Genomic DNA, 24,043 nt, shown 5'->3' with positions numbered 1-24,043 from the left:
TCACATAAAATATATTTTCATCTCTTTTCCCCAAACCTGTTTTTTAGACCTTTTGAAAGAATTAGTGTTGCAAGTTTTTCACGCATAATTTTTAAATCAACTGATCCAGTTTTTGTCTTCTTGAGAGGCTTAGTTGGAAGAACACTTTAAGTCCCTCATAAAAATAAAAACATACTGTGGTTTAATTTTAAATTAACGCAATTATTTTGGTATAATTTTTAAGCTGACCCAAAAGGAAGTATATCTGAATTTTTAATGTCATCCTACTAAAAATATTTTTCTTTAGATCAATTTTGTTTTAAAAACAATTTTCTTTTTAATATAAAGAGGAGTCTCAAAAGAACTTAAACCATGCATTACCTCCTGCATCATGGGCAAACACCCTGGCACCTCGATCATCATGTGGAGGTATGTTTTTTGTCTGAAAATAGGGAATATCCTTTACCTAAAATAGATAAATTATGAAGAAGTTCACTTTATGAATAGTAGCAAAATTAAATTAAATGCAATTTAAATAGAATTACTATAGCACATGAACCTACCACAAACAGTTCACTAAAGAGGCTTAAATTACCAACATCTGACAAAATAAAATCCTTAAAGTCCTTATTTATTCTTGGTAATTTCAATAAATATTGAATGATTATTTTAGAATTTATCTAAAATGTCTTTAGACTCCTGAGCAAATGCGTCTTCTTCAGTACCATCTACCATGGAGATGTTTGTGAGTATCTGCTGGGATCAGGGCCACCTTATATACTGGGCACATGTGGCCGCCTTATACAGGATACACAGGTTTAAAAAAACCTAGGAATGTACTGTGAAACGTCCACAATGTTACATGTGAAAAAACACACAAGGGTAAGTCAAATGTGGCTAAAAAGCAGTTAAAGTTTCACTAAACTTCTATAGAGAATATACTGATAAAGAAATAAAACAAAATGCTGATTTGGTTTGGGAAGAGAAGGAAGGATCATGTTCCGGGACTTGGAAATACTAAATTAAAAAGTACAGAATAGTAGAGAAAGGTGAAACAGTTTCCATCATGAAACGTCTTTAAACAAAACTGCCTTAAAAAATGATCTTCCCCTAAAACAGTATTTGCTCGAAGATACAATTTCTAGCAAGGAGTCATAGAATATGAAATAATAGGAAACCAACTAGTAAGAAAACAAGACGACTTATGATACCTGGAATATGTCATTGATGTCTACTGGAAGAGCAAGACCAATATAGTCATCTGAACTACCATATGTTGCACTGGACACCATGGATCTCACTGACGAGGATCGCTGCAGGGTATTTTGATTAATAGGACTCAGTAAGTCTTCTTTATCTAATGACGCATAACTTAAAGCTTTCATGAACCTACAAAACCGTAAAAAAAAAATCCACTTGCATTAGTTTCTTGATTTGTAATATTAATCATATATAATTTATATGAAATTATAATTTATTTTTGTAACTTCATAAAAGATAAGTAGCTAGTCAAGTACTAAACAGTGCCATCGTTTATTAAGAGCTTGAAAACACTTGAAATTATTTAGCTGTTACAAAATGACATACAAAAGATCATCAGTAATGAGACTGTTAGGAAAAACAACTGCTATGGCCTCCCAGGTAAAAGTGTCAAGGTGGGCAATTAGAACTTTCAATATCTAGAAGCAAAACAAAACAAAACAAAACAAAACAAAACAAAACAAATCTTAGAAGTCACAGGTATGATCCAAGGATTATCTTCACGATCCTTTCAAACTACAAACTTTGCTATAAGTTAACTAAGGGCATGTCTATTAACTCCATTTAACATTATTTTTATGAAAAATAAGAATAAACACTTATTGTGTGGCAACAAGATTTATGTAACAGAAGACAGACACAAAACAGCAATAATGTTATCATCTGTAAATATTACAAGATAGTCTTATTTGAAGCACTGGTATTTCCTCAAAGCACACCTTACTAGTGATGCCATAATACATATGGTATGCTGATATTTCCCTAAGATACATCTTTCTCATACAGATTTCTTATTCATGCAACATCCATGCTAAAATATTTAGTAGGTGCCTGCTTTGTTTATACAAGGCACTACACAAGGCTCCATAGTTAATGTACACTGGCATTCGGAAACCCAAGTCATTTAAAATTTAATAATGTAACCTGATATTTAGAAAAATTATTTTATAATGCATACAAAATAAATCCTTCATAAATAGTAGCTATTAAGATTATCATAATAAAAACCACTAATTTCTAATGTCCGCTTAAAAACCACTCACAGTTGAAAATGACAGATTTCATAACATAGGTCAGCGGTTTTTAAATGGTATTCTGTTAAACCTCTCTTGCTCCATAAAACTCTTAAAGGAGTACTGCAGATAAAGCAAGGAATTATTGGATCACTTGCCCTCCCAATCCCTATCTCAACTAAGTAGATCCATTTTAATCTATTATCCATATTGGGTTTCCATAGAAATGTTTTTGTGAAGAAAGAGTTTCTCTACCTAAAACGCAACATTTGAAAAGCTTAAAGCCACTGATCTAGTCCAAATTCCATTAGATAAGGCAACTGAGGCCTAGATATTCCAAAATTCATGAACTTTACTACACAGATTCACAACAGTGAGCAACTGAAGTCTGCCTGTTTTCGTTCTGGATTGAGGAAGTTTGCAAAGCTGCTGAATTCCAGGCAGATGAGACATTATAGCATAATTTATGAAACCTTGTTCCTTGTTCAAGTTCATTCACTCAGTGCCAGGATTAGAATTTAGGATTAAGGATTCCTAATCGAGTGTTGTATCATGTCCCAAGGAGACATCTCAGTGAGACATGATTTTTTAAGACTGTTGGATTCGTGCCATCCATTATATCACAGGTATCTACAAGCCTACTTGTTTAATTTTGAGAAAAAAAACAAAAAACAAAGAATAATAATCCTTCTCAGCCTGGCTTCCAAACTGTTATTTTAAAGTAAACTTGTAGTTATCTTCCATCATTTTCATTTTCTCTGAACGAACTCAATAAAGGAAAGGGGTAGGAACACAATTTTACCCCCATGGAACCTGGTACACAGCAAGTACTCAATACAATTTGAAGAACAAATGAAAGATTTGATGAACATGAAGTTTCGTTATGCTGTCATGCCTTCGTACAAGCTGTTCCTGGCTCTCCTGTTTTTTTCTTGTTTTTATTTATTTCCCTCCCAAGAAATTAAAACACCTATTCATCCTTTATAACACCAATAACCTGACATTTTACTCCAGGAGTAAAATTCCCAAACCACCTTCTCCTGGTCTAATAGAGAATACAGGAAATAAGATTCTAAGAATCCAGACTGGTTAGGAAATAAATGATCTGGGGTAGCTGTCTTTTTCTGGTCTATTCTTATGAATATTTAAGCAGTACAACTTTCTAATCTGTGCTTTCAACAATTTGGATAGAAATGCCTGTTTCAATGACACATAATGAACAGGATGCTTCAGAGTTAATGGTGCTTCGGTTACTGCACTGAGCTGTGAGATGGTGCAACTCTTACTGCTTACTTTGTTGTGCTATGTTTACTGCCCCTGCTTGCTGTGCTGGTCTTTGAGTTTTCAAATACGTTATTGTAATATAAAAGTTTCCTCCTTTGCTATCAATTTTATCAGTTGTCTTTTCCTGTTAAGAGTGTTCCACCAGTCAGAAGCTTTTCATTTTTGCTTCCATAGGCCTGAAAACCTGATATCCCTGCTTGTTAGAATAAGTATCAACACACTCTGAATCTGGGTCAGAGGTACCTTATCTCTTTTGAATAAAATTCATGAACCTCACTGCATAGATTTAGACTAGTAAGCTATTAAGAGATTTTCCTGTGTTTGTTCTGATTGATGAGGTTGCCAAAGCCAGGTGAGTTCCTGGTAGAGGAGACATTACTCCATAATTTATAAAATTCTATCAAATGAAATACAATTTATTACCGCTGCAAAGGAACCCCTTCTACTACATGCACTAGCATCACTGAAACAAAACTGCTTAATAATATCTTAATGTTCTGAAGAATTTGGCTGTATAAGAGCCAAATGGGTTACGTAAGGAAGTAACTACCCATGATGATGATGATGATAGGTGTCAGGCACTATTCTCAGCACTTGACAAATACTAATCCATTTAAATGACTGTAAATTAATAACCAAAAACTAAGAAAGTTTTTAGAAGTAACTGGCCCAACAACAACAAAGAATGGGTACAAAAATCTTTGCCAACAGTCAAATTTAACATTGCCTATCTTTTAAAGGTAAAATCAAAGCTGTTTATTTTGATCAACTTGATCTAATCTTTAGATATGGCACAGAAACTCCCTACATGTTCTTGAGTGTAGGCAACTACTGCTGAATCCTCAGAGCCAAGGAATTCATTTAATGTTCATTAGGTTCCTACCAAATAATCACAGCTACTTAAGACAAAATGAAAAGAATTTCACTGAAATCTGTCGTTACTTAAAAAAATAATAGTAAGGTCAACTTTTGGAGCCTTAAATTGACCTACCTGAAAAGGTTGTTTGTTATTGTAGGTCTTAAGCTCCTGATTCCCCCGACATGCTTCTTTTTAAAATCGATCCTTGCAGAAGCGAGAAATAAAAAAAAGCTTGTGACTTGTGTGTCCTTGAAAAGCATGTATGTTTATTTTCAGGGCCTAATAGAATTTCTTTTCCCCCCTCGCAGCTGCAAGAATCCATTTCAAATCATATCGGGTAACTAGGAGCTTACAGCCTACCATAGTAAACAATTCTAATAGGTCGGTTCTGAGGCTGATGTAGATGTAAAACCTGCCTAATGCTTTCCATTTAAGCCTGTTAAAATGCAACCGTTATTGTTCATTTTTAAGTGCGTATCTGCTCACCTGCTTGGTGTTAACCTGGATTCAAAGCTGTTGGCCTTCATGGTGATGGTATCAGTAAATAGCACATCTTTTGCTGGAGATGCCAAAGCTTCAGAGTGAGATAAGGATGGATGCATTCTTTGCTGCTGTAATCTTTTCAGTGTAGCGTAGCCAAAGGCGTCTCTAGAACTTGTGTAACTAAAGTTACAATCTGCTAGACTTTTAATTGTAGCAATAGAGGGTGCTTTAAGGGACTGTGCTCTTCTAGGAAGCGTATGAGAAGAACCTGGAGGCACCAGGGACACTGAGTTTGATTTGGAGAGAGATAGATGGTTAGACTGTGGCGTCAGATAGTGGCTTGTCTTAACAGTTTTAGTACTTACCACAGTACTCATACTTCCACAGTCTGTGTCCACAGTCGTAGTATCCACACCTACGGTCTCTCGTGAAGGACTGGAGCTCATTGAACTTATTCCACTTGTTGTAGTGTCTGTATTAAAACTTTGGCTACGTATCTTCATATGTGAGCTTGTTGAACTTTCTACAACTAATCTCTCTCGGCTTGTGTTTTCTCTGTGATTCTCTGTACCAAGACTCTTGGTGAATTTTAAGTCATTCTCTCCAATGCTTGGAGTGCTACCAGCGTCTTCAATGTGCTTATTCCCAACGAATGAAGTTTCTAATTGTAATGTTTTCTGTACTGTGGACATGGGTGTGAAATCATCACTATGGTTAAAGTCGACACTGGGCTCCGTAAGCGTTCTGATCCGCCTGTTGTTTGTCTTATTTTCAGATGACAGTTTCCCTCCTTTTGGATCACTGCTACTACGATGTTTTTTATTAGGCAAAGTAAGCGAATTTAAGATACGATTCTTCACAAGTTTACTAGAAGCAAAGAAAGGGAAGGAATTTTTATCCTTTATAGGTCCAGGCCGATCATAAAATGCTGGCTCTGTGTCTTCACTGATGTCAAGAAAAAATGTACTAGTAGAGCTGCTGCCAAACCGGTCGTCCTCCATTATGAACATACCTATGATCAAAGGATTGTTAATAAAAGCACAGAAAAAACAACAAACAAAATCATAGCAGCTGTTAGTGATGTATTTCCAGAATTTTTTGTTTAACAGTCATCTGGGGAAAAAATGTCAAAAATAAAGGGTTAAACTGCTGAGAAGCCACATCAGAACTTCTTGAGACCAAGTGTCTGAACTTGAGTGAGATGTGAAATTATGTCGTTATGAGGATCTTCGGTTATTTCCAAAGAAAAATTACAGGATTCATTATGGCACAGTTTACATGAAGTGTGTTCTTGTTTGGCTGTTTATTTTTTAATGTTTACTTATTTATCTTGAGAGACAGAGAGGGGAAGAGGGGGAAAAAGAGAGAGACAGTGTGCACATGCATGCACACACAAGCACTGGAGGGGCAGAGAGACAGGGAGAGACAACCCCAAGCAGGTTGAGCTGACTGTGCAGAGCCCAACACAGGGCTCAATCTCATGAACCTATGAGATCATGACCTGAGCCTAAAGAGTCAGACATTTAACCTACTGAGCCACCCAGTTACTCCTGATTGTTTGTTTTAATGGCAGTGAATTTCTAAAATCTCCAAATATTCAGGATAAAATTAGGAGAAAAGAAGGAGGGGCCCCTGGGTGGCTCAGTCGGTTAAGCGTTTGAGTTTGGCTCAGGTCATGATCTCACAGTTTGTGGGATGGAGCCCCATGTCGGGCTCTGCACTGACAGCACAGAGCCTGCTTGGGATTCTCTCTCTTCCTCTCTCTCTGCCCTTCCCTGCTTGCGTGCACGTGCTCTCCCTCTCTCAAAATAAATAAACATTAAAAAATAAAAAAGATTTGACCGTGGACATTCACTCAGTTGGTATAGATTCCTGTTAGTTTATTCTTCAAATTACAATAGAAATGAGTTCCTAGTCTTAAAATATACTTCCAAGGAACCAAGTCACAGCATTTTATTTTTTTATTTAAGTCACAGTATTTAAAAAAAAATTTTTTTTTTAATGTTTGTTTATTTTTGAGAGACAGAGCATGAGCAGGGGAAGGGCAGAGAGAGAGGGAGACACAGAATCTGGAGCAGGCTCCAGGCTCTGAGCTGTCAGCACAGAGCCTGACGAGGGGCTTAAACCCACAAACCGTGAGATCACGCACGACCTGAGCTGAAATCGGACACTAATCTGACTGAGCCACCCAGGCACTCCTAAGTCACAGCATTTTAAATTCATGTTTAAACCAATTAGGTTTATTGTTTTCTTTTAGGCACTAAGGGACTCATCTAAATTCAGTATCTAATTCTAGTAAAAGACTAGATGTCTGGGTGTCTAATGACATCTATGACATTTTATCCTATTTTTATTTTTAACTTTTTGTTAAGTAATTATAAACTACTTCAAACATATTTTGAAAGAAAGCAAAAAGAAACCCTAAATAAATTTGCATATTATATTTCCATATTTTGTTGATTCTAAGATGCACATTTTTCACACTCAATACCTCTAAAATCAGACTGCATCTTGCAATCAGTGGTATGTCCTAGCTTAATAGCAGCATTTTTTTTTCTTTTTTTTTTTTAGTGGTATACTAAAATACTGGTGCATCTTATAATTCATAGAATCTTAGACCTGGTGAACCGTGGTTTGACAAATGTTGCAGTATTTTCTTAAAAAGAACGTCTTAAATTTTGTATGCCTAACAGCATTTAGCACAGGGATTAAAACCACATACCGTTTTTTCTTTGATTTTGACACTCTATCTTTTAATAATTTCACTATTTAGTTTAAAATATACCTCCTCTCTCAAAAATGAACATGTGAATATAATGTCTCTGAACAGATACATGCTTGTTCAATAATCTCTATATCTGAAAAATGAGTGAACAAAGCATGTAAAGAAGGTAAGTGAATAAATAATTTACTTGTTAGATTTTAGAATAAGCAAAAACGAGAATGATTCTTCTGGCACACAGCTTATTTCTTTAACTTTGTAAGTAGGATTTTCCAAAAGCTATTTAGAAGGCAAAGAGAGAGAACAATGTAGGCTGGTGGCTATCCTCTCTGTTGTGAGAAGAGAATATATTCTCCAAGACCCCATTAGTGCCAAATTATCTTAGAAAAAAGTAAATTAGGAATATAACAAATATATTTAAATTGTGACATTACAGATGCAAATGTTAATTTTAGCTACCTTCATGTAAGCTTGTCAACAATACTCACTTGATGGTGCAGATTCGCTTTCACTATTATGTCTAGAGCTGGTTGACTCAGAGTTCAAACTCAGAGTGCTCGGGATAGATGAGAGTTCATTACAGAGTTGTTCTACATCATCTGGAACCACTGGCCACAGATGTTTGCGACTGTGCCTTACAGAATCCCAGTTGTGACATTTCAGAATATCACAGCCTTGTTTGGTTTTGGCTATGAGGCCAAGCACATATACACAGGTCCTGTATGTAAAAGATGTAGTAATGAACTGTTTAGATTTCCAAACTGAGATTTCTTAAAGCAACCAAAAAATATTAGTTTGCTATATGTACATTTGAATTTTTTTAAAGTCATTAAAAATTGTGGAAAAAAATGTATTTAGATGAGTTAGGAGTAACTTAGAAGCAGTAAATGACATGAAAACCTTTCTTTTTTAATGTTTATTTACTTTTGAGAGAGAGACAGAGAGAGTGTGAGCATGAGCGGGGGAGGAGCAGAGAGAGAGGGAGACACACAATCATAAGCAGACTCCAGGCTCTGAGCTGTCAGCACAGAGCCTGACATGGGACTAGAACCCACCAACCGTGAGATCATGACCTGAGCCGAAGTCAGACGCTCAACCGACTGAGCCACCCAGGAGCCCCCTAAAACCTTTCTAATATAGATCGTAATTTCAGTGAAGTAATTTGAAAGAACGTAACGTAATCTTAGGAAAAAATGACATATTCTAGCTTTTCTGGGATCAATCTAGAACATTTGGGCTACTGAACTACTGCAATATTTGAACATATGCTACACTGTCACTGTTTATTTGCCAGTTATTAAACTTCAACATTATAATAATAAAAATGGAATTATAACATTAAACAAGGAGGAGCTCCTTAAGATGTTTAAGTTAGTGCATTTAAAAAAAATCTTTTTTTGTTTAAAAAAATTTTTAAAGTTTATTTATTTATTTATTTATTTTGAAAGAGAGTGCACGTAGGGAAGAGGTGGGGGGGTGGGGTGTGGAGTGAGCCTGACGTGGGGCTCAAACTCATGAACCACGAGATCATGACCTGAGCCAAAGTCAGACGCTTAACTGAGCCGCCCAGGCACCCCGAAATCTTTTTTTTTGTTTTAAAGTAAACTCTACTCCCGATGTGGGGCTCAAACTCATCACCCTGAGACCAAAAGTCACATGCTCTACTGACTGAGCCAGCCAGGTGCCTCCCCCACACTTTTTTTGTTTTTACCTTATATCATTAAGACTTTCAGTAAATTAACAGTTCTAATGGACTAAATCATAAAATAGTCTTCCCTCACAGCCATTTGTTAACAATAACATACATATATACAATAGAAAGATTTATGAATGAAATAACATACCCTCTGACTGAAAGAACCTCACACTGCTTTGCAAGTTTTAGTATATCTGGAATCACATTTTCTTCCTGTAGCAAATTGAGACCCCAATTTGACGAGCCAATGTTTCCCTGAAAGAAAAGAAGTCACTTATATCAAATCGATTTAGAAGAGTAACTCTTTCAAGAAATTTGGAAAGCTACTGAAAACAAAAAATTAACCCCATCTTGGAAAAAAAATGTGAAAAAAATCCTCAAATAAGAAACTTCAGAAATCAGTGTTCCATTTGTCTCAGCAAGAAAACTAATAGTTTAATCATTTATCTTCCAGCCTAAAAATATTTAAAATGGGCAGAAACAATCTGGGTCTTAGAACATTAATCTCAGAACAAGTTCCAAATCAAATGATTTTTTTTATTATTATTAATGGGAAAATTAGAAATATCTTAAAATGATGAAGATCTTATAGAAGTGTTTATTACAAACCAAGGCCCAAAGAGATGCTTTCAGTTTTTTAATTTCTTCCCACTTATCCAAATCTGGTGTACGAACATTATGACAGAGTTCAGTAATAATATTCTGGAGAAAGAAAGAAAAAAACATAGGAGTAACAATATGTTTTTAATGTATTTTCTTACTGCATCTTAAAACCTATCATTTAAGGTTTGCATTTAGTAACTTTTGTATATTTAAAATTCTAAAATAATTTTATGCAAAATTTCTTAAGCAGCATTAGTACAGGGGCTCTGAGTTCATATTCTAGAGTTAGCACTTACTAGCTATGTGGCTTTGAGCAAGTTATCTAACCTCCCAATGCCTTATTTCCTAATCTCTAAAATAGAGATCTGTCTCATAAGGCTTAATGACTTAATTATCACATATAAAGTGCTTAACAAAGTATTTGGTATCTAGTATTATAAAAATGTTAGCCATAATTATCATTTTTTAAAATAGAAAATAATATTCGTGAATTAAAAACACTAATATAAAGATATGTGCCCCAGAAGTCTTCATAGACATAATATAAAAATAGGACACTACAGAGTATATTTATGCAAAACTTGCTCCTGAGATGAACACAAATACAAAAATGAACATAAACTGCTAGATTACTATTGTTCAGAAGACACACAGGCAAATACTTATAGATCTATTTCTAAAATAAGTAAAAGGTTACATTTATTGAAAACACCTAGTAGCAAGACATATTCACAGCCATAAACTTGGTGCGCTAAGCATGAAAGAATAACTGCTTGACTAATCCGGTTACATTTCATGAAGTACAGGGGAACAGGGAAGTACAGACAGGAACTGATACTTCCAGTCTGCTGCTCACCAAAGATAACTAAATCTGTATCAGGTTCAGTTTAACTTCCCAACAAGAATGACAAAATTCACTTTTTCAGTATGTTTTTGCTGAAGAGAGAAACTTCCCCAACTGTAAAGGACGAAACTCAGACTTTCAGTGGGTTACTTACTCTATGTAACCAATTTGCTATGCAAAAGGTAACACCTACCTCCGGGAAAGGAAAGGCATGCAAGGCAGTAATATGTCTAAGGATTACAAACACAGAATGCCTACATCAGTTATAAGACAGATGGCTTTAAAAGCAATTATGCCACTAACTTTAAGGCTTTTGAGAAGTTTTTGCAAAGATACTACTTCAGCAATATTAAGATTGTTTCCTACCACTGTAGCTATTTCAAATGATTAAATTATGTTTTTACCTGTACTTCCAACAAATGACAGCCTGTTTTGTGGTGTACCAGTTGTCCATACAGGTGTACAGGCAGGTAGACATGAGGACGCTGTAATCTAGTATAACAAAGAATATTGATATGCCTGTCGGCTCACTTACAATATGCTAATTAAAACAAGAACTACTAATAAAGTACTAGATACTTTAACAAAGCACTACTTTAAAGTACTAATACTTTATTAGTACTACTACTAACGCACTAGATAAAGATATAATTTCTCGGCATACAAAAAAATATGAAGGTGGAGGAGCATGAGGATTTCTCTAGAAAATTAAGTTTAGCTGGCCTCAAACTAACAGACTAGGGTAAGAGCATGAAGGGTATATGAATTAGATCAGTAAGGTATTCAGCACGTTAAGAGTGACACAGGAATTTTTCAGCCATCAATGCCATGCTGTAAGATTTTTTTATGTCAGTGCAGGAAGTAAAATATCCAAGTACTCAGAACACTTTAAACAATAGAGAGTTATTACAAACTGGCTTTAATTTTTTTTTTTTTTTTTTTTGAGGACCAGCAATAAATTATTCCATGAAGTAGTCTGTACCTTTGGTTACTTCGACGAACATAGTTATCACCATCAACTGGCTTTCGGTAAGTAGTAAGTGCTTCATTAAGTTGTTCTTCAATCAAGTCAACATATTTTGAATTATATTCCTAGAAGATATTGTTTTAGTTGTATATAGTATCATAACAACATTCACTACATTCATAATGTTAGGTACCTAGCAAATCTTGGAAGCATAAATATGAGAAAAATGAACATCTGTTCAGGAAATTTAAGAAATTTTAAAAAGGGTAAAACCAAGTATTATGAATGCAAATGTTCTACCATACCCCAAAGCTTTCTGCTTATACTTTTTTTTTTCAGTCTATTTATTTTGAGAGAGAGAGAGTGAGTGAGTGAGTAAGCAGGGGAAGCGAGAGAGACGGAGTGAGAGGATCCCAACCAGCCTCCATACTGGCAGCTCAGAGCCCAAATGGGGCTCAATCTCATGATGCTGAGATCATGACCTGAGCTGAAATCAAGAGTTGGATGCTTAACTGACTGAGCCACCCAGGTGCCCTCTGCTTATACTTTTATCCCCATCTGCAATTAATATTTTAGAATCCATATAGGTAAGTTAATAATTTTGTTTTTTATCTTATTTAAATTACTTTCCCCATTAAATATGAATAAACAAAAAACTAGCCTCTTAATATTAAACCCTGAAGGTATTCACTAGAAATTTAAAAAGGGAAATTAAACCATTAATTTAGTGCCTTTTGGTAAAACATATCCCTTTCCCCACTGATTTAAATCAAGTCAAATGTATAAATTTTTCCAACTAAAACTTGGAAAACTTCTAGTTAACTTCTTTAAACTGAGAGTCAGTCACTTGCATCTTTATTTCAAGAGATCACTTTAAACTGGTTAGAAGGAATGGGTAGGACCTCTCTGGAAGGCAATTTGGCAGTATGTACCACAAATTTTAATTCACATACTTTTGACTCAACAACTATACTTTCAGAAATGTATCTTAAAGGGGCACCTCGGTGGCTCAGTCAGTTAAGCATCTGACTCTTGATTTTGGCTCAAGTCATGATCTCACGGTTCATGAGACTGAACCCTGTGTAGGGCTCTGTGCTGATACCGTGGAGACTACTTGGGATTCTCTCTCTCCACCCCCCTTCCTCCTCCCCCCCCCCATGCATGTGTACTCTCACTCAAAATAAATTAATAAAAAAAGTCTATCCTATAGATAATACTTGTACAAGTATGCAAAGATATATGCAAAAATATCCAACACTGTTTACAAAACAAAAAACATTGGAAACAATGTCAATACAGGAGTGGTTATCAAGGTACATTCACAGAAAGCACTATGGAGCCATTAAAAAGAATGAGCTAGGGGCACCTGGATGGCTCAGTTGGTTAAGTGTCTAACTTCAGCTCAGGTCATGATCTCATGGCTCGTGAGTTCAAGCCCTGGGTTGAGCTCTGTGCTGATGGCTCGAAGCCTGGAGCCTGCTTCAGATTCTGTCTCCCTCTTTCTCTCTCTCTCTCAAATATAAATAAACATTAAAAAAAAAAATGAGCTAGATTTACATGTGTAGCTCTGAAAAGATGGCAGATATACTGCTAAGGGAAAACTTAAATAGCTTTATCTATACTTGTAAATAGAATTCATTTGTATTTTTAATTTAAAAATGTTAAGGTTTATTTATTTTGAGACAGAGACAGTGCAAGTAGGGGAATGGCTGAGAGAGAGAGAGAGAGAGAGAGAGAGAGAGAGAGAGAGAGAGAGAGAAAGGAAGGTAGGTAGGTAAGTAGGTAGGTAGGAAGAAGCCCAAGCAGGCTCCGCACTGTCAGTGCAGAGCCTGACATAGGGCTCAAACCCACAAAACTGTGAGATCGTGACCTAAACTGAAACCAAGAGTCAGACACTTAACCAGCTGAATCACCCAGGCACCATTCATTTGTATTTTTTAAATAAAGAATATGTACTTATAAATGTACAGAACATCTCTGAATGCACACAAACTGGTGACAGATATTACCTTCAGAAATGACAGAATAAGGGCACAGGGAGATATTTTTCATTCAAAACCATTTTAGACAACTTGAATTTGGTGAGTTACTACCTTCACTCTCTACTTACAGCCTCTAAAAACTTTGTTTTTATGTTTTTCCTTAGGTTCCATATTTATTTTGTAACAGTAATACAAGGTTTTGATTATACCATACCATTATAGAACACCATCATTATTATTACTGCTACTATTACCACTATACTCTTATCATGCTCCCCTGTATATATGAAAATCTCAGTGCAAAAAAGTCTACTTAAGGCAGCTATTCTGAGCTTTATGCAGGAGTAGTTATATTCATGTGGTTAATCTTTTGACCAGGGCACTCATTTGGAAAACACTAGCAAAGGTCAGGGGTATGGTTTATAGCTGTGAAACGCACTGAATTTCTGATGTGGGTCATCTTGAGGATTCTGTCCAAAAGGACCTATCTGGAGGGCAAGAAAACCCCAACTGAGGGGTGGACCTCTAGCTACTAGGAGGCAACAGAAGTAGGCTGCCAGAGGAGCCTACTGCCCTACTCAAGGGAACTGCAAAGGAGAGATCCATAGTGGAGAGGTCTTGGAGAAATTCAAGAAAGTAACTCTCAAGTAAAAGAACTAACATTTGAAATCTGTCACACTCAAAGCTAAATACCCCAGATAACTGTACCAACTGAGTAAGTCTGTTCTTGGCCCCATGCAACCTTCTTCCTCCTCCTGCTCCAAAGGTGAAGAGGCCCAAACCGGAGAGGAGCACACAGAGTGATGAGATTAACCAGATCCTCCCTCTACTGTAGATTTCTAAGTCTGTATTAGGTCTGGGTGTTAGGGAGAAGTTTTAAACTGAAAGAATTTTGGGGGCATCGGGGTGGCTCATGGCTTAGTTGGTTAAGCATCCGACTTTGGCTCAGGTCACGATCTCATGGTTCATGGATTCGCGTCCCATGTCGGGTTCTGTGCTGACAGCTCAGAGCCTGGAGCCTGCTTCTTTGGATTCTGTGTCTCCCCCTCCCTCTGCCCCTCCCCTGCTTGTGCTCTCTCTCTCTCTCTCTCTCTCAAAAATAAACATTAAAAAAAATTAAACTGAATGAATTTTTAATATTATACTGTCCTGGATGTTTGATTACTTTGAAAAAGAGACAGACTTAGTTCATGTTGGCATGCCATAAGCTACTGGGAGGAAACCAAAAATAGTGGAAAAGAGTATGGGTTTGGAATCAAAAAGTATCACTGCTCTGCTATTTTCATGCTCTGTGACCTGGGATAAACTACTCCTCTGGGATAAAATTTACTCTTCTTAGCCTCCAAATTTTCATTCACAAAACAGAAATAAGAAAATATATTTCACAGGGTTGCTGTGATTAAAGCAAGGATTAAAGGAGGTAATATCTGAAAAGCACTAAGCTCAATGGTAGGCAATCAGTAAGTTAGTTTTCTTCTCTTTCTCTCTTAATTAATTTGAGAGGACTATGTTGTCTTTATTTTTACATCGCCCATTTACTGCCTAATGAACTGTAATTGCAATTCAGGATGTGTTTGTAATTTTCTAATGAAAATGTTCTAGCGAAATTCACCAATGACCTAACTGTCAAATTCAACAGCCTATTTTCTACTATTCATCTTATGCGACCTCTTTAACAAATATGTATCACCGGCCTCCTTCCTGAAGCATCCGTTAGTGACAACATTCTCTATGACAGTTTTCTCAGTGTCTTTGTCCTTCTATTCCCCTCATTAAAACAGTGTTCGCTAGGGAGCAATTTCCACTTTTCTTTCTTTTTTTACTCTTTACATTTTCCCTGGTGATCTCACTCATTTCAGATTTCAGAAGACTCCCAAATTGTCATCTTCAGCACATATCTGAGTTCTTGATCCCCAATTCCAAACGTTTTCTGGATACCATAACTTGGTCATTCCACAGAGCAATACCAATTCAACATATTCAAAATTCATTATCCTCACCCTGCAAGCCACTTCTGTAATCACAATCTCTTAATGGTGATCCACTGCATGCTCAGTCATTGAAATCAGAAACTTTTAAGAGTCAGATGGACTCTTTATTCATTATATACAATCAGTCAACAAATCCTACCCATCTTATTTCAAAAATGCTCAGAAAATATACCCTGCCTATCCAATCTCAGCACTACTGGAGTTCACATTCTTACCAATTCTTGCTTCTAAACTGGTCTCAATATTTCTAGGCTTTACCTTTGATGATCAAACTTCTGCCTCTACCCTGCGACCTGTCATGTTTCTAAAGCACAGGCCTGATTATGATTAGTCTTTAAACACCTATAATAATCCCCCCACTTCCAATAAAACTGAAATACCTTAATATGACATAATGTGGTTAGTAAGGCCTATAATCTAGTTCTAATTTACCATTCCAGCCTCATCTTGCCAGTCCACACTTATCCTAGCCCCAATTACACTGGAATACAGATAGCTTGCTTCATAAATCTGAAGTGTCTATAATCTATATAGATCTATTCTGCTCCCTCAGCCTAGAATACCCTTCTTCCTACTTATCTACCTACCTCCTCCTCAAGACCATTCCAAATATCATATGCTTTCCTGAGCCCACCCAACATTGCTTTCACTAATTCTAATCCCTAAGGCAGAATCATTTGTGTTTCCTTATACACTGCACATGCCTTTGTGATTGCAGTTATATTTTATACCTACTATTTGAAAGTACCGTACCAGATATGCTAAGCAATTTTCTAATACTGTAATTTGTGTAATAAGGTGACCGATTTTACTATGGTAATTTGTTTAAATAACTTCTATTTATGAACTAGAACTATCATATCTTACCTCAATTCTCCAATTCATCAATTACTAACGACTTCATGCCTAAAGTATGTTTTATAATTATAGAGTTTTTTAAAATTTTTTTTTTTAATTTTTTTTTTTTTTTCAACGTTTATTTTTGGGACAGAGAGAGACAGAGCATGAACGGGGGAGGGGCAGAGAGAGAGGGAGACACAGAATCGGAAACAGGCTCCAGGCTCTGATAATTATAGAGTTTTTTAAATGAGAGCTTCTTGTGAAATATGGTTCAATATAGACAATGTAAATGATTGACATGATGAAAAATCTAAAAATTAATTACATTTGGATTGATTACCCATGGGATTCTAAGATGCTTTGACAATTTATAATGCTTCAAACAAAACAACCACAGTGACAACCAACTAAAGAAAAGCTAGTAAGTTCTCTAATAACTTCAAATTATTCCCTCCTTCCTAGGTTTCCCCATTATCTAAAACAGCAGTAAGTCTGTTCTCAGATTATGTAAAAGTAGCACCCTAAAACGAAGTTAACTTAGATTATTATATCTGCTTGGTAGAACTGTTTTCTTCTTCATTTAGGAAAACTGTTTTAGTCGTAGCTTCAAAGGGCTATTATCTAAGGGACCCAAGAATAAGAATAAAAGATTTATATCAGTAGATTGTATCAATTAAACCAAAAAACAAATTTCAATAGAATGTACACAAAATCAATAGCTCACTATAAAATGACTGCTCTCTAGCTTTAAAAAAATGGATAAATATAAATACAAGTAATTATACAGAATTTAAGACCTGACTTCATATGAATGTTTAAGTATTTGACCTCTTTCGTTTCAAAACACTGATATGAAAAATCCTCTAAATTCATAAATCTATTTCCTAGTATAAAAACATACCAATTAAAGCTTATTCAACAGAGAGTTACCTTGTGCCATTTTTCCAACTGTTTTGCTACATAACCCCTTTCATTCAGATAGGAAAATCCTTTTGGAATGGAAAGAAATCTGTAAATTAAAACAAGCAATAGTTTAACACAAAGTCTTACTACAAGTGTTTAAAGGAGCTAAGATATCTTAAACAATACTATATTTAAGAAGCTAAAAGACTTTAGGAATAGCTCCTTCCTGAAAGTAAAAGGTCAACTATACTATAATTTCAAATAAAAATAAATTTTCATAATCTTGGTAAAACATATGAATCCAATCACAGTAAAGAAAATGTCATGAAAATCATGAGAAGACCCAGAAATGTAAAAGAAACATTAAGGAAAACAATGAAAAGACAGAGTTTCAGTATTAAAGGATGTCTAAGATTCTAAAATAGACCTCTTTCAGTAGTTAATACTAAACTCTTTAGAGTGCTTCCTGTTTGGATTTGAACTGAGCTTTAAAATATACCGCTAGAGAGAATACAACAAAAACACAACTAGAAGAAAAATTTACTTAATATTTACCTCAGGAGGAGAAGCAAACCCTTGTCCCCAAGGTGAGATAAAGCTGGCTTCATCTGAATAAGAGCATGAAGATTGGCCTAAAAGAAGTATTAGGCAAATTAACAATTGCAAAAGATGGTAAATTCTCCATTTCCAAAACGCCTGTGTTAAGTACATTATAATTTACATAATTTTCTACTAAAATGGAATATTTTAATAATTAAAATTAATTTAAAATAATTGAATAAAAATTCATGTCTAAGTATTCTATTATAAAATAATGAACCTTCACCTTGTCTTCACATGCTTCATCCAGAATATCAAGAGCTTCAGAAGAAATTGTTTTGTTTTTATCGTGTAGCTGGGTCACTAGTAATTCAATTCCCCAGTTATTGAAGAATTCAACATTAGCTCTCAATAATACTCTTAAATGTTTTGTTGCATACAGCCTACAGGCCTACAAAGATAAATGAAAATAAAAAAATAAATTAAAAAAAAACAAACCATGGATCGTCAATTTGGGCTTTGTTTGGCAGTTTTGCTACTTGAAAATGGCAGGAAAATTGGAATTGATGGTCTAGTCCTTGATATATTTTTTTAGACTAGTAAATCAAATACTTTTGTCTCAATCTAGCTGCTTCTTCCCCTTTATAGAAAAAAAATGGGTACTACACATAGTTCCTTGAAGGAACTACTATTTTAAAGTAAACTCAAATTCCATCCCATATTCTTAGAATTAATAACTAATTCTGCTTGGCTAAAATTTATGAGTTATTGAATTAATTGATTATAAAAATAATAGTTTTATTGCCTGTGTTACACTCACATCAGTAGCTGCAGTAAGGATTTTGGAAAGGATGACTCTTGCCAATCCATCTCTGCTATAATCCAAGCTAGAAACAGTCAGTTTCAGCAAGTGATCTTGATTTTTCAAGGAACAGAGGTTAAGGAGACTAAAAAAAAAAAAAAGATGAAAATATAAACAAGCATTTCTACAAAAAAGCATTTAATGATAAATATCACATAAAAAGGAATAACAAAGCAGCAAGATAACTCTATTTTTTTTTTTTTTTGTATTTTAATAAAACTTACTAAATACATGTACACAGAATAAAAAGCATACCATTTCTGAGTACATTAAAAATAAAGTTCAGGTATATTTTGAAACAGAACTAAGGATATTCACCACTGAAATACACTGCATTTTTCCAGCATTTTGACTCCATGAGGGTGGCAAGAAAGTGTTCCAATAAATAAAAAGTAGTGTTGACTAAGGGTAGTCAATAAACCATTATTCTGAAGACTTCGTTCAGGTTTCATTCCAGATGAGGCATTGAGCCACTGAACAATATCCTTTACTAGATCTTCTAAGTATCCTTGCCCATCCTAAAAGAAAATACATTGTGTTATTATTAGAAAAGCACTTTTGCTTATAATTAGAAAAATTAACTGTAATCAAGTCCAAAAAATTTAGAGATAATGATGAAGTTACTAACAACAGATACCAATCACTGAGTACTTCTTCATTTCACAATGCTATATGAAGATGAAGATGATATTATCTTCCACTTAACAAGTAAGAAAACAGGTTTTCTAGAAGGCACGTAACTCGTCCAGAGTCACATAACTAGCTAGTGGCAAAGTCAGGATTCAAATCTAGGTCTGGGCTCATTCTGTATGCTACTAAACACAACTTATGCATACTCAGAAATAAAAGGAAGAGGGTTAATTCAATGAAAAACATTTGCCCAGGATAATATTCAAAATGCTCATTACCTCTTCGGACTCAAGAAGAAATTCTGTAAATTGACAACCCACAACTGTGAGCTGCTTAGACTTGGCAAAATCCAGATCCAGGTTGGCATATAATTTACTGCTGGGCTTGTAGAAGTAAAGTAGTCTTCGCACAAACCTAAGACCAAAATAAAATTAGCAACAAAGTAAGAAGCCAAACAATTACTTAGTCATAGCTTATCATACAAGATTTTGAATATGTTTTGTGTTTAAACCACTATAGTAAATGGCAAGGAACAAACATATTTGGTACATTACACACATGCGTGCGCGCACACACACACACACACACACACACCAATAAAAAAACAAAAACCAACCAAAAAAACACCTTAGTTATCAAGAACAGTTTGTGAAATAATTTTATGGTGAGATGCCTGAAAGATATAGTAGAGAGCAAAGATGCTAGCCGGAAAAATGCAGATATAACATAACTAGCTAGAAGATAAGGCTAGATAAATATATGAAGAAGCCACCTGAATATAAGCTTTCTTCTGTATTTTGTGACGATCTCTGTTCCATGACTCTATAAAATAATCTTACACTAGATAATTGTAAGCAAAATGTATCATACTACAATTCTGTCAGTTTTTCACAATTAGACAAAAGGTCAAGCATAAAAGTTGCAGGAAAAATTCAGGCAACTTAATTTATAAAGCAATGAATACAATTAGTGATCTTTCAGCTTTATAACTTTCAACATTATGGTCTAAGCTTCCATCTAACTTAGTTCAATATAATTTCATGCACTACAATTCAGTCCAATAAAGGTGCCAAACTCAGGATTTGGAGAAACAAAGTTGAATGAGACTTCATCTTTGTTCTCAAGCAGTATGAGAAGTTAGTGCTATGCTTCTTTATTCCAGTGTAAATTTATATGTTTCATATATATTCCACATACAGATATTAAGTTAAGCATTATGAGTAGATGAATACAACCAAATAATAATTAAGGACATGAACTTTTCAAAAACATGAAGGCCATTTTATTAAATGAGATCAGTACTGGTGGTTGATTAGTCTAAACTCAGGATAACACAAATGCACACGGTACTAGAGAGCAGCACAAAGCTTAAGTACTGCATATGCCACGAACATTAGCTTGTTTTATAAAAAGTGTGGAGAGCATCAACTTGGTTAAGGGGAATGTAAAAAGGAGGACATATGGATAACCCTCCAAAGCCAGATGCAAATGCACATAGCAGAACAGTAAAAATGGCCATCATTTTCAGAGGGAAACACTATGTCCTTATTATGTCATCCTCAGACATTAAGGTTAAGATTACCATATGGTTGATATTACCCCAATCTGAGAAACTTTTATCTGAAGTACATCAAGTGTTCTAAAACTAAAACCAAAATATAAATAACTAGAAAAAGAATTAGCTGAATATTTTGGGTTATAAGACTAAAACTCAAAAATGTATACATGTACCTACTAAATACCAACCACTAAAATGTATGTATGTATCTTTAAAATACCAATTATTACTTTTCATGGGTATTAGGCATAATATAATTCAAATCTAAGTTCTTTTGATTTAAATGCAAAACAGTTGTTACATACCTGTGCAACTGTTCATCTTTATAGTTTCTTAGATTTACATTTGGCCACTAGAAAAACATAATATGTTATATCATATATGTATTTATCAATTCCCAAACATTTAATTGTGATGAATTACAATAATAAAATGAAGCCAATCAAACCATGACCAAGAAGTATCCTGCCATACCTTAAGAATGGTCCCTATAAGATTCCAATTCCATTCAAGATTCTCTTTATGTTGAAGGACTTGGCTATCTCTAAGGTTCATTAAAAGAGCTTCCTCTGTATCCTAAGACCATCAGAAAGTAATAAGAAAAATTAAAGCAAATTATCTTCACATTGAGAAGACTAAGTTCAAATTTTAAAAACAAAAAGAAAGATTTTTCATTTAAGGATGAATTGTGAAGGCTTTTTAACTTTAAAAAGTTATAAAAACATAGCTCTAAACTACCTGGTCATTATAAAACTGAAATGCCATTTGAAGATCCATAAGCATGAATAAAACTGCAAACTCAAGCAAGTATATGCACATTAAAATCCATCGGCTAAAAAATTAGGAAACTAAGTTAAAACCTGAGGTATTTCATGTCAGTACCTTAAGAACAAATATATCTTTCTGGACTCGGAGATACTGATCCCGTTTCTGGTGTGTTGCAATTGCTTTCTGAATAATGTGATCTAAATGGAGGCTGTAAGGCTTAGGTCCTCGTTTCTTCATTTCATGGAAGCGTTTTAAACAGTTCAAGGCTGCACTGGCTCGCCTAATGAAAAAAAAACTGAATTAGTTCTGTAGCAAAGTTAGCATTATGTTATCTACTGAGAGAGAGAGAGAGAGAGAGAGAGAAAGAGAGAGAGAGAGAGAAGAGAGAGAGAGAGAGAGAGAGAGAGAGAGAGAGAGAGAGAGAGAGAGAGAGAGAGAGAGAGAGAGATTCTTAAGCAGGCTCCATGCCCAGCGCAGAGCCCGTTGCAGGGCTCAATCCCACAGCCCTGGGATCATGACCTGAGCTGAAATCAAGAGTCAGATGCTCAACTGACTAAGCCACCCAGGTGCCCCAAAGCTAGCATAATTTTAAAGAGATCAATCTGGTAAATTACTCTAGTAAAATATATAAATTCAAGGCCAGAGATTGTTACTAAAAAGTAAATCATTTAATCAAATTTGGAACCACAAAGAAAAAAAATATCAAGAACACTGCTGATTTGTATGAAGAAACACAAATTATTTAGAGCCAACTAAATATGTATTTACTAATCATTTTTCCTGTGGCGGTGGGCACTTTTTATATCATTGGTTTTAAGAACTACAAAGTCTGAAATCTAGTGTTCTCTATTTTCTTATAAAAGTTTAAAAAACTCGCTTTTCACATTTAAATCCTTAATACATCTGAAACTGATTTTTATTTATGGTATGACACTGGAATATTTCATTTCTACTCCCTGTGGATAATCGATGATTCCAGTATCAACCTGTACAGTCTCTACTTCCCCCATTGATCTACAACTGTAAATGGTATCCTTTCACATATTGTTTTTAATTCCTTGTTTGTGGTACATAAAAGCACAGTTCTCAAGAATCTGGTGGCAATCAAGTCTCAACTACAGAAGTTCTGGTAAATACAAATCAGATTTAAATTTAAAAACCTTGAGATGTGTTCAGATTAGCAAGTATTTAGAAGTAAAGAGAGCTTGCTGGGCTAAGAAAAACAAAAACAAAAGCCATTATAAGACTGTTGTTACTGAAATTTTGAAGGTAAATTTGAATTCTTCATAAACCCTAAAATTCATGGCCATAATCTAACCCAGAGAGTTTAGGTCTACCAGGCTTTGGGAAATACATTTTTCCATCATGTTAACTACTAAAATAAAAACTGAAAGGGGAGACCTGACTGGCTCAGTCAGTACCGCATACTGCTCTTGATCTCAGGGTCATGAGTTTGAACCCCACATTGGATGTAGAGATTGTTTACATTAATACATTTAACAAAGAAAAAAGTTGAAAGCTATCAGTACTAATGGAAGCCTAGAGTTAGAACTGAGACAGATGATCCCTATGGCTTTTAGGGATCTTCAGTCTACTAAGTAATAGTATATTCATAGGTAAAATTAAAATTAATAAGTAAATACATTATTTATTTATAGTGAGGCCCGTATATGTACTTTTGAATTTAAAAAACTTTTTTTTTTTGAGAGACAGAGAGGGTACAAATGAGCAAGGGGCAGAGAGAGAGAGAGAGAGAGAGAGAAGCAGGGCTCACCCAGGGCTTGTGTTTTACCCAAAGCAGGGCACGAGCTGAGCCCGAAGCGGGGTTTGTGCTCACCCGAAGCGGGGCTCATGTGTTACCCAATGCAGGGCTTGAGCTCACCTGATGTGTGGCTCAAACTCACCAACTATGAGATCATGACCTGAGCCAAAGTCAGATGCCTAACAACTGAGCCACCCAGGCACCCAAAAGCTAACTTTGAAGAAATGTGGAACTGTTAATAAAAATTCATAGTTCTGAATAGCTAATGAACTGCATTTTACTAACGTTACCAAAAAAAGTCCAAATATATAGATTTCTCTGATAATAGGCAGAATAAAAAAAAAAAAAAGGAAAAAACACCCCTGCTTAGACATAATCTTAACTAAATGAAAAGATTCCTACTAGCACTTTCCAATCAAGCTTCTTCATCTTTACCTTTTAAATTATATGTTATTATTAGCACTGAAATTCCACCAGAGCTACAGCTGTATTACCAT

The 24,043-nt window shown here is 35.1% G+C and overlaps 1 protein-coding gene across 7 annotated transcripts in view; it reads right to left on the bottom strand.

The window, feature by feature from the left end:
• The window catches only part of RICTOR (RPTOR independent companion of MTOR complex 2), a 122,829-nt gene that overhangs the window by 13,735 nt on the left and 85,051 nt on the right, over positions 1–24,043 (bottom strand). For 5 of the 7 annotated variants that reach the window (XM_023238910.2, XM_023238916.2, XM_023238925.2 and 2 more), the window contains 18 exons: positions 21,899–22,064; positions 21,491–21,592; positions 21,322–21,368; positions 19,737–19,872; positions 19,147–19,346; positions 18,787–18,913; positions 18,253–18,417; positions 17,982–18,058; positions 17,454–17,532; positions 11,726–11,835; positions 11,148–11,235; positions 9,906–9,998; positions 9,445–9,551; positions 8,089–8,318; positions 4,882–5,890; positions 4,528–4,599; positions 1,191–1,368; positions 361–445 (listed from right to left, as the gene is read on the bottom strand). In XM_023238910.2, the coding sequence (XP_023094678.1) occupies positions 361–445; positions 1,191–1,368; positions 4,528–4,599; positions 4,882–5,890; positions 8,089–8,318; positions 9,445–9,551; positions 9,906–9,998; positions 11,148–11,235; positions 11,726–11,835; positions 17,454–17,532; positions 17,982–18,058; positions 18,253–18,417; positions 18,787–18,913; positions 19,147–19,346; positions 19,737–19,872; positions 21,322–21,368; positions 21,491–21,592; positions 21,899–22,064 (3,071 nt within the window). The remainder of the gene's footprint in view (positions 1–360; positions 446–1,190; positions 1,369–4,527; positions 4,600–4,881; positions 5,891–8,088; positions 8,319–9,444; positions 9,552–9,905; positions 9,999–11,147; positions 11,236–11,725; positions 11,836–17,453; positions 17,533–17,981; positions 18,059–18,252; positions 18,418–18,786; positions 18,914–19,146; positions 19,347–19,736; positions 19,873–21,321; positions 21,369–21,490; positions 21,593–21,898; positions 22,065–24,043) is intronic. The other 2 variants (XM_023238911.2, XM_023238949.2) reach the window with 1 other exon arrangement.

The sequence above is a fragment of the Felis catus genome, chromosome A1 (genome assembly GCF_018350175.1).
Source record: "Felis catus isolate Fca126 chromosome A1, F.catus_Fca126_mat1.0, whole genome shotgun sequence".
Lineage (NCBI taxonomy): Eukaryota > Metazoa > Chordata > Mammalia > Carnivora > Felidae > Felis > Felis catus.
Note: the sequence above shows the minus strand (reverse complement) of the source record. Positions and strands in the feature narration are given on the sequence as shown.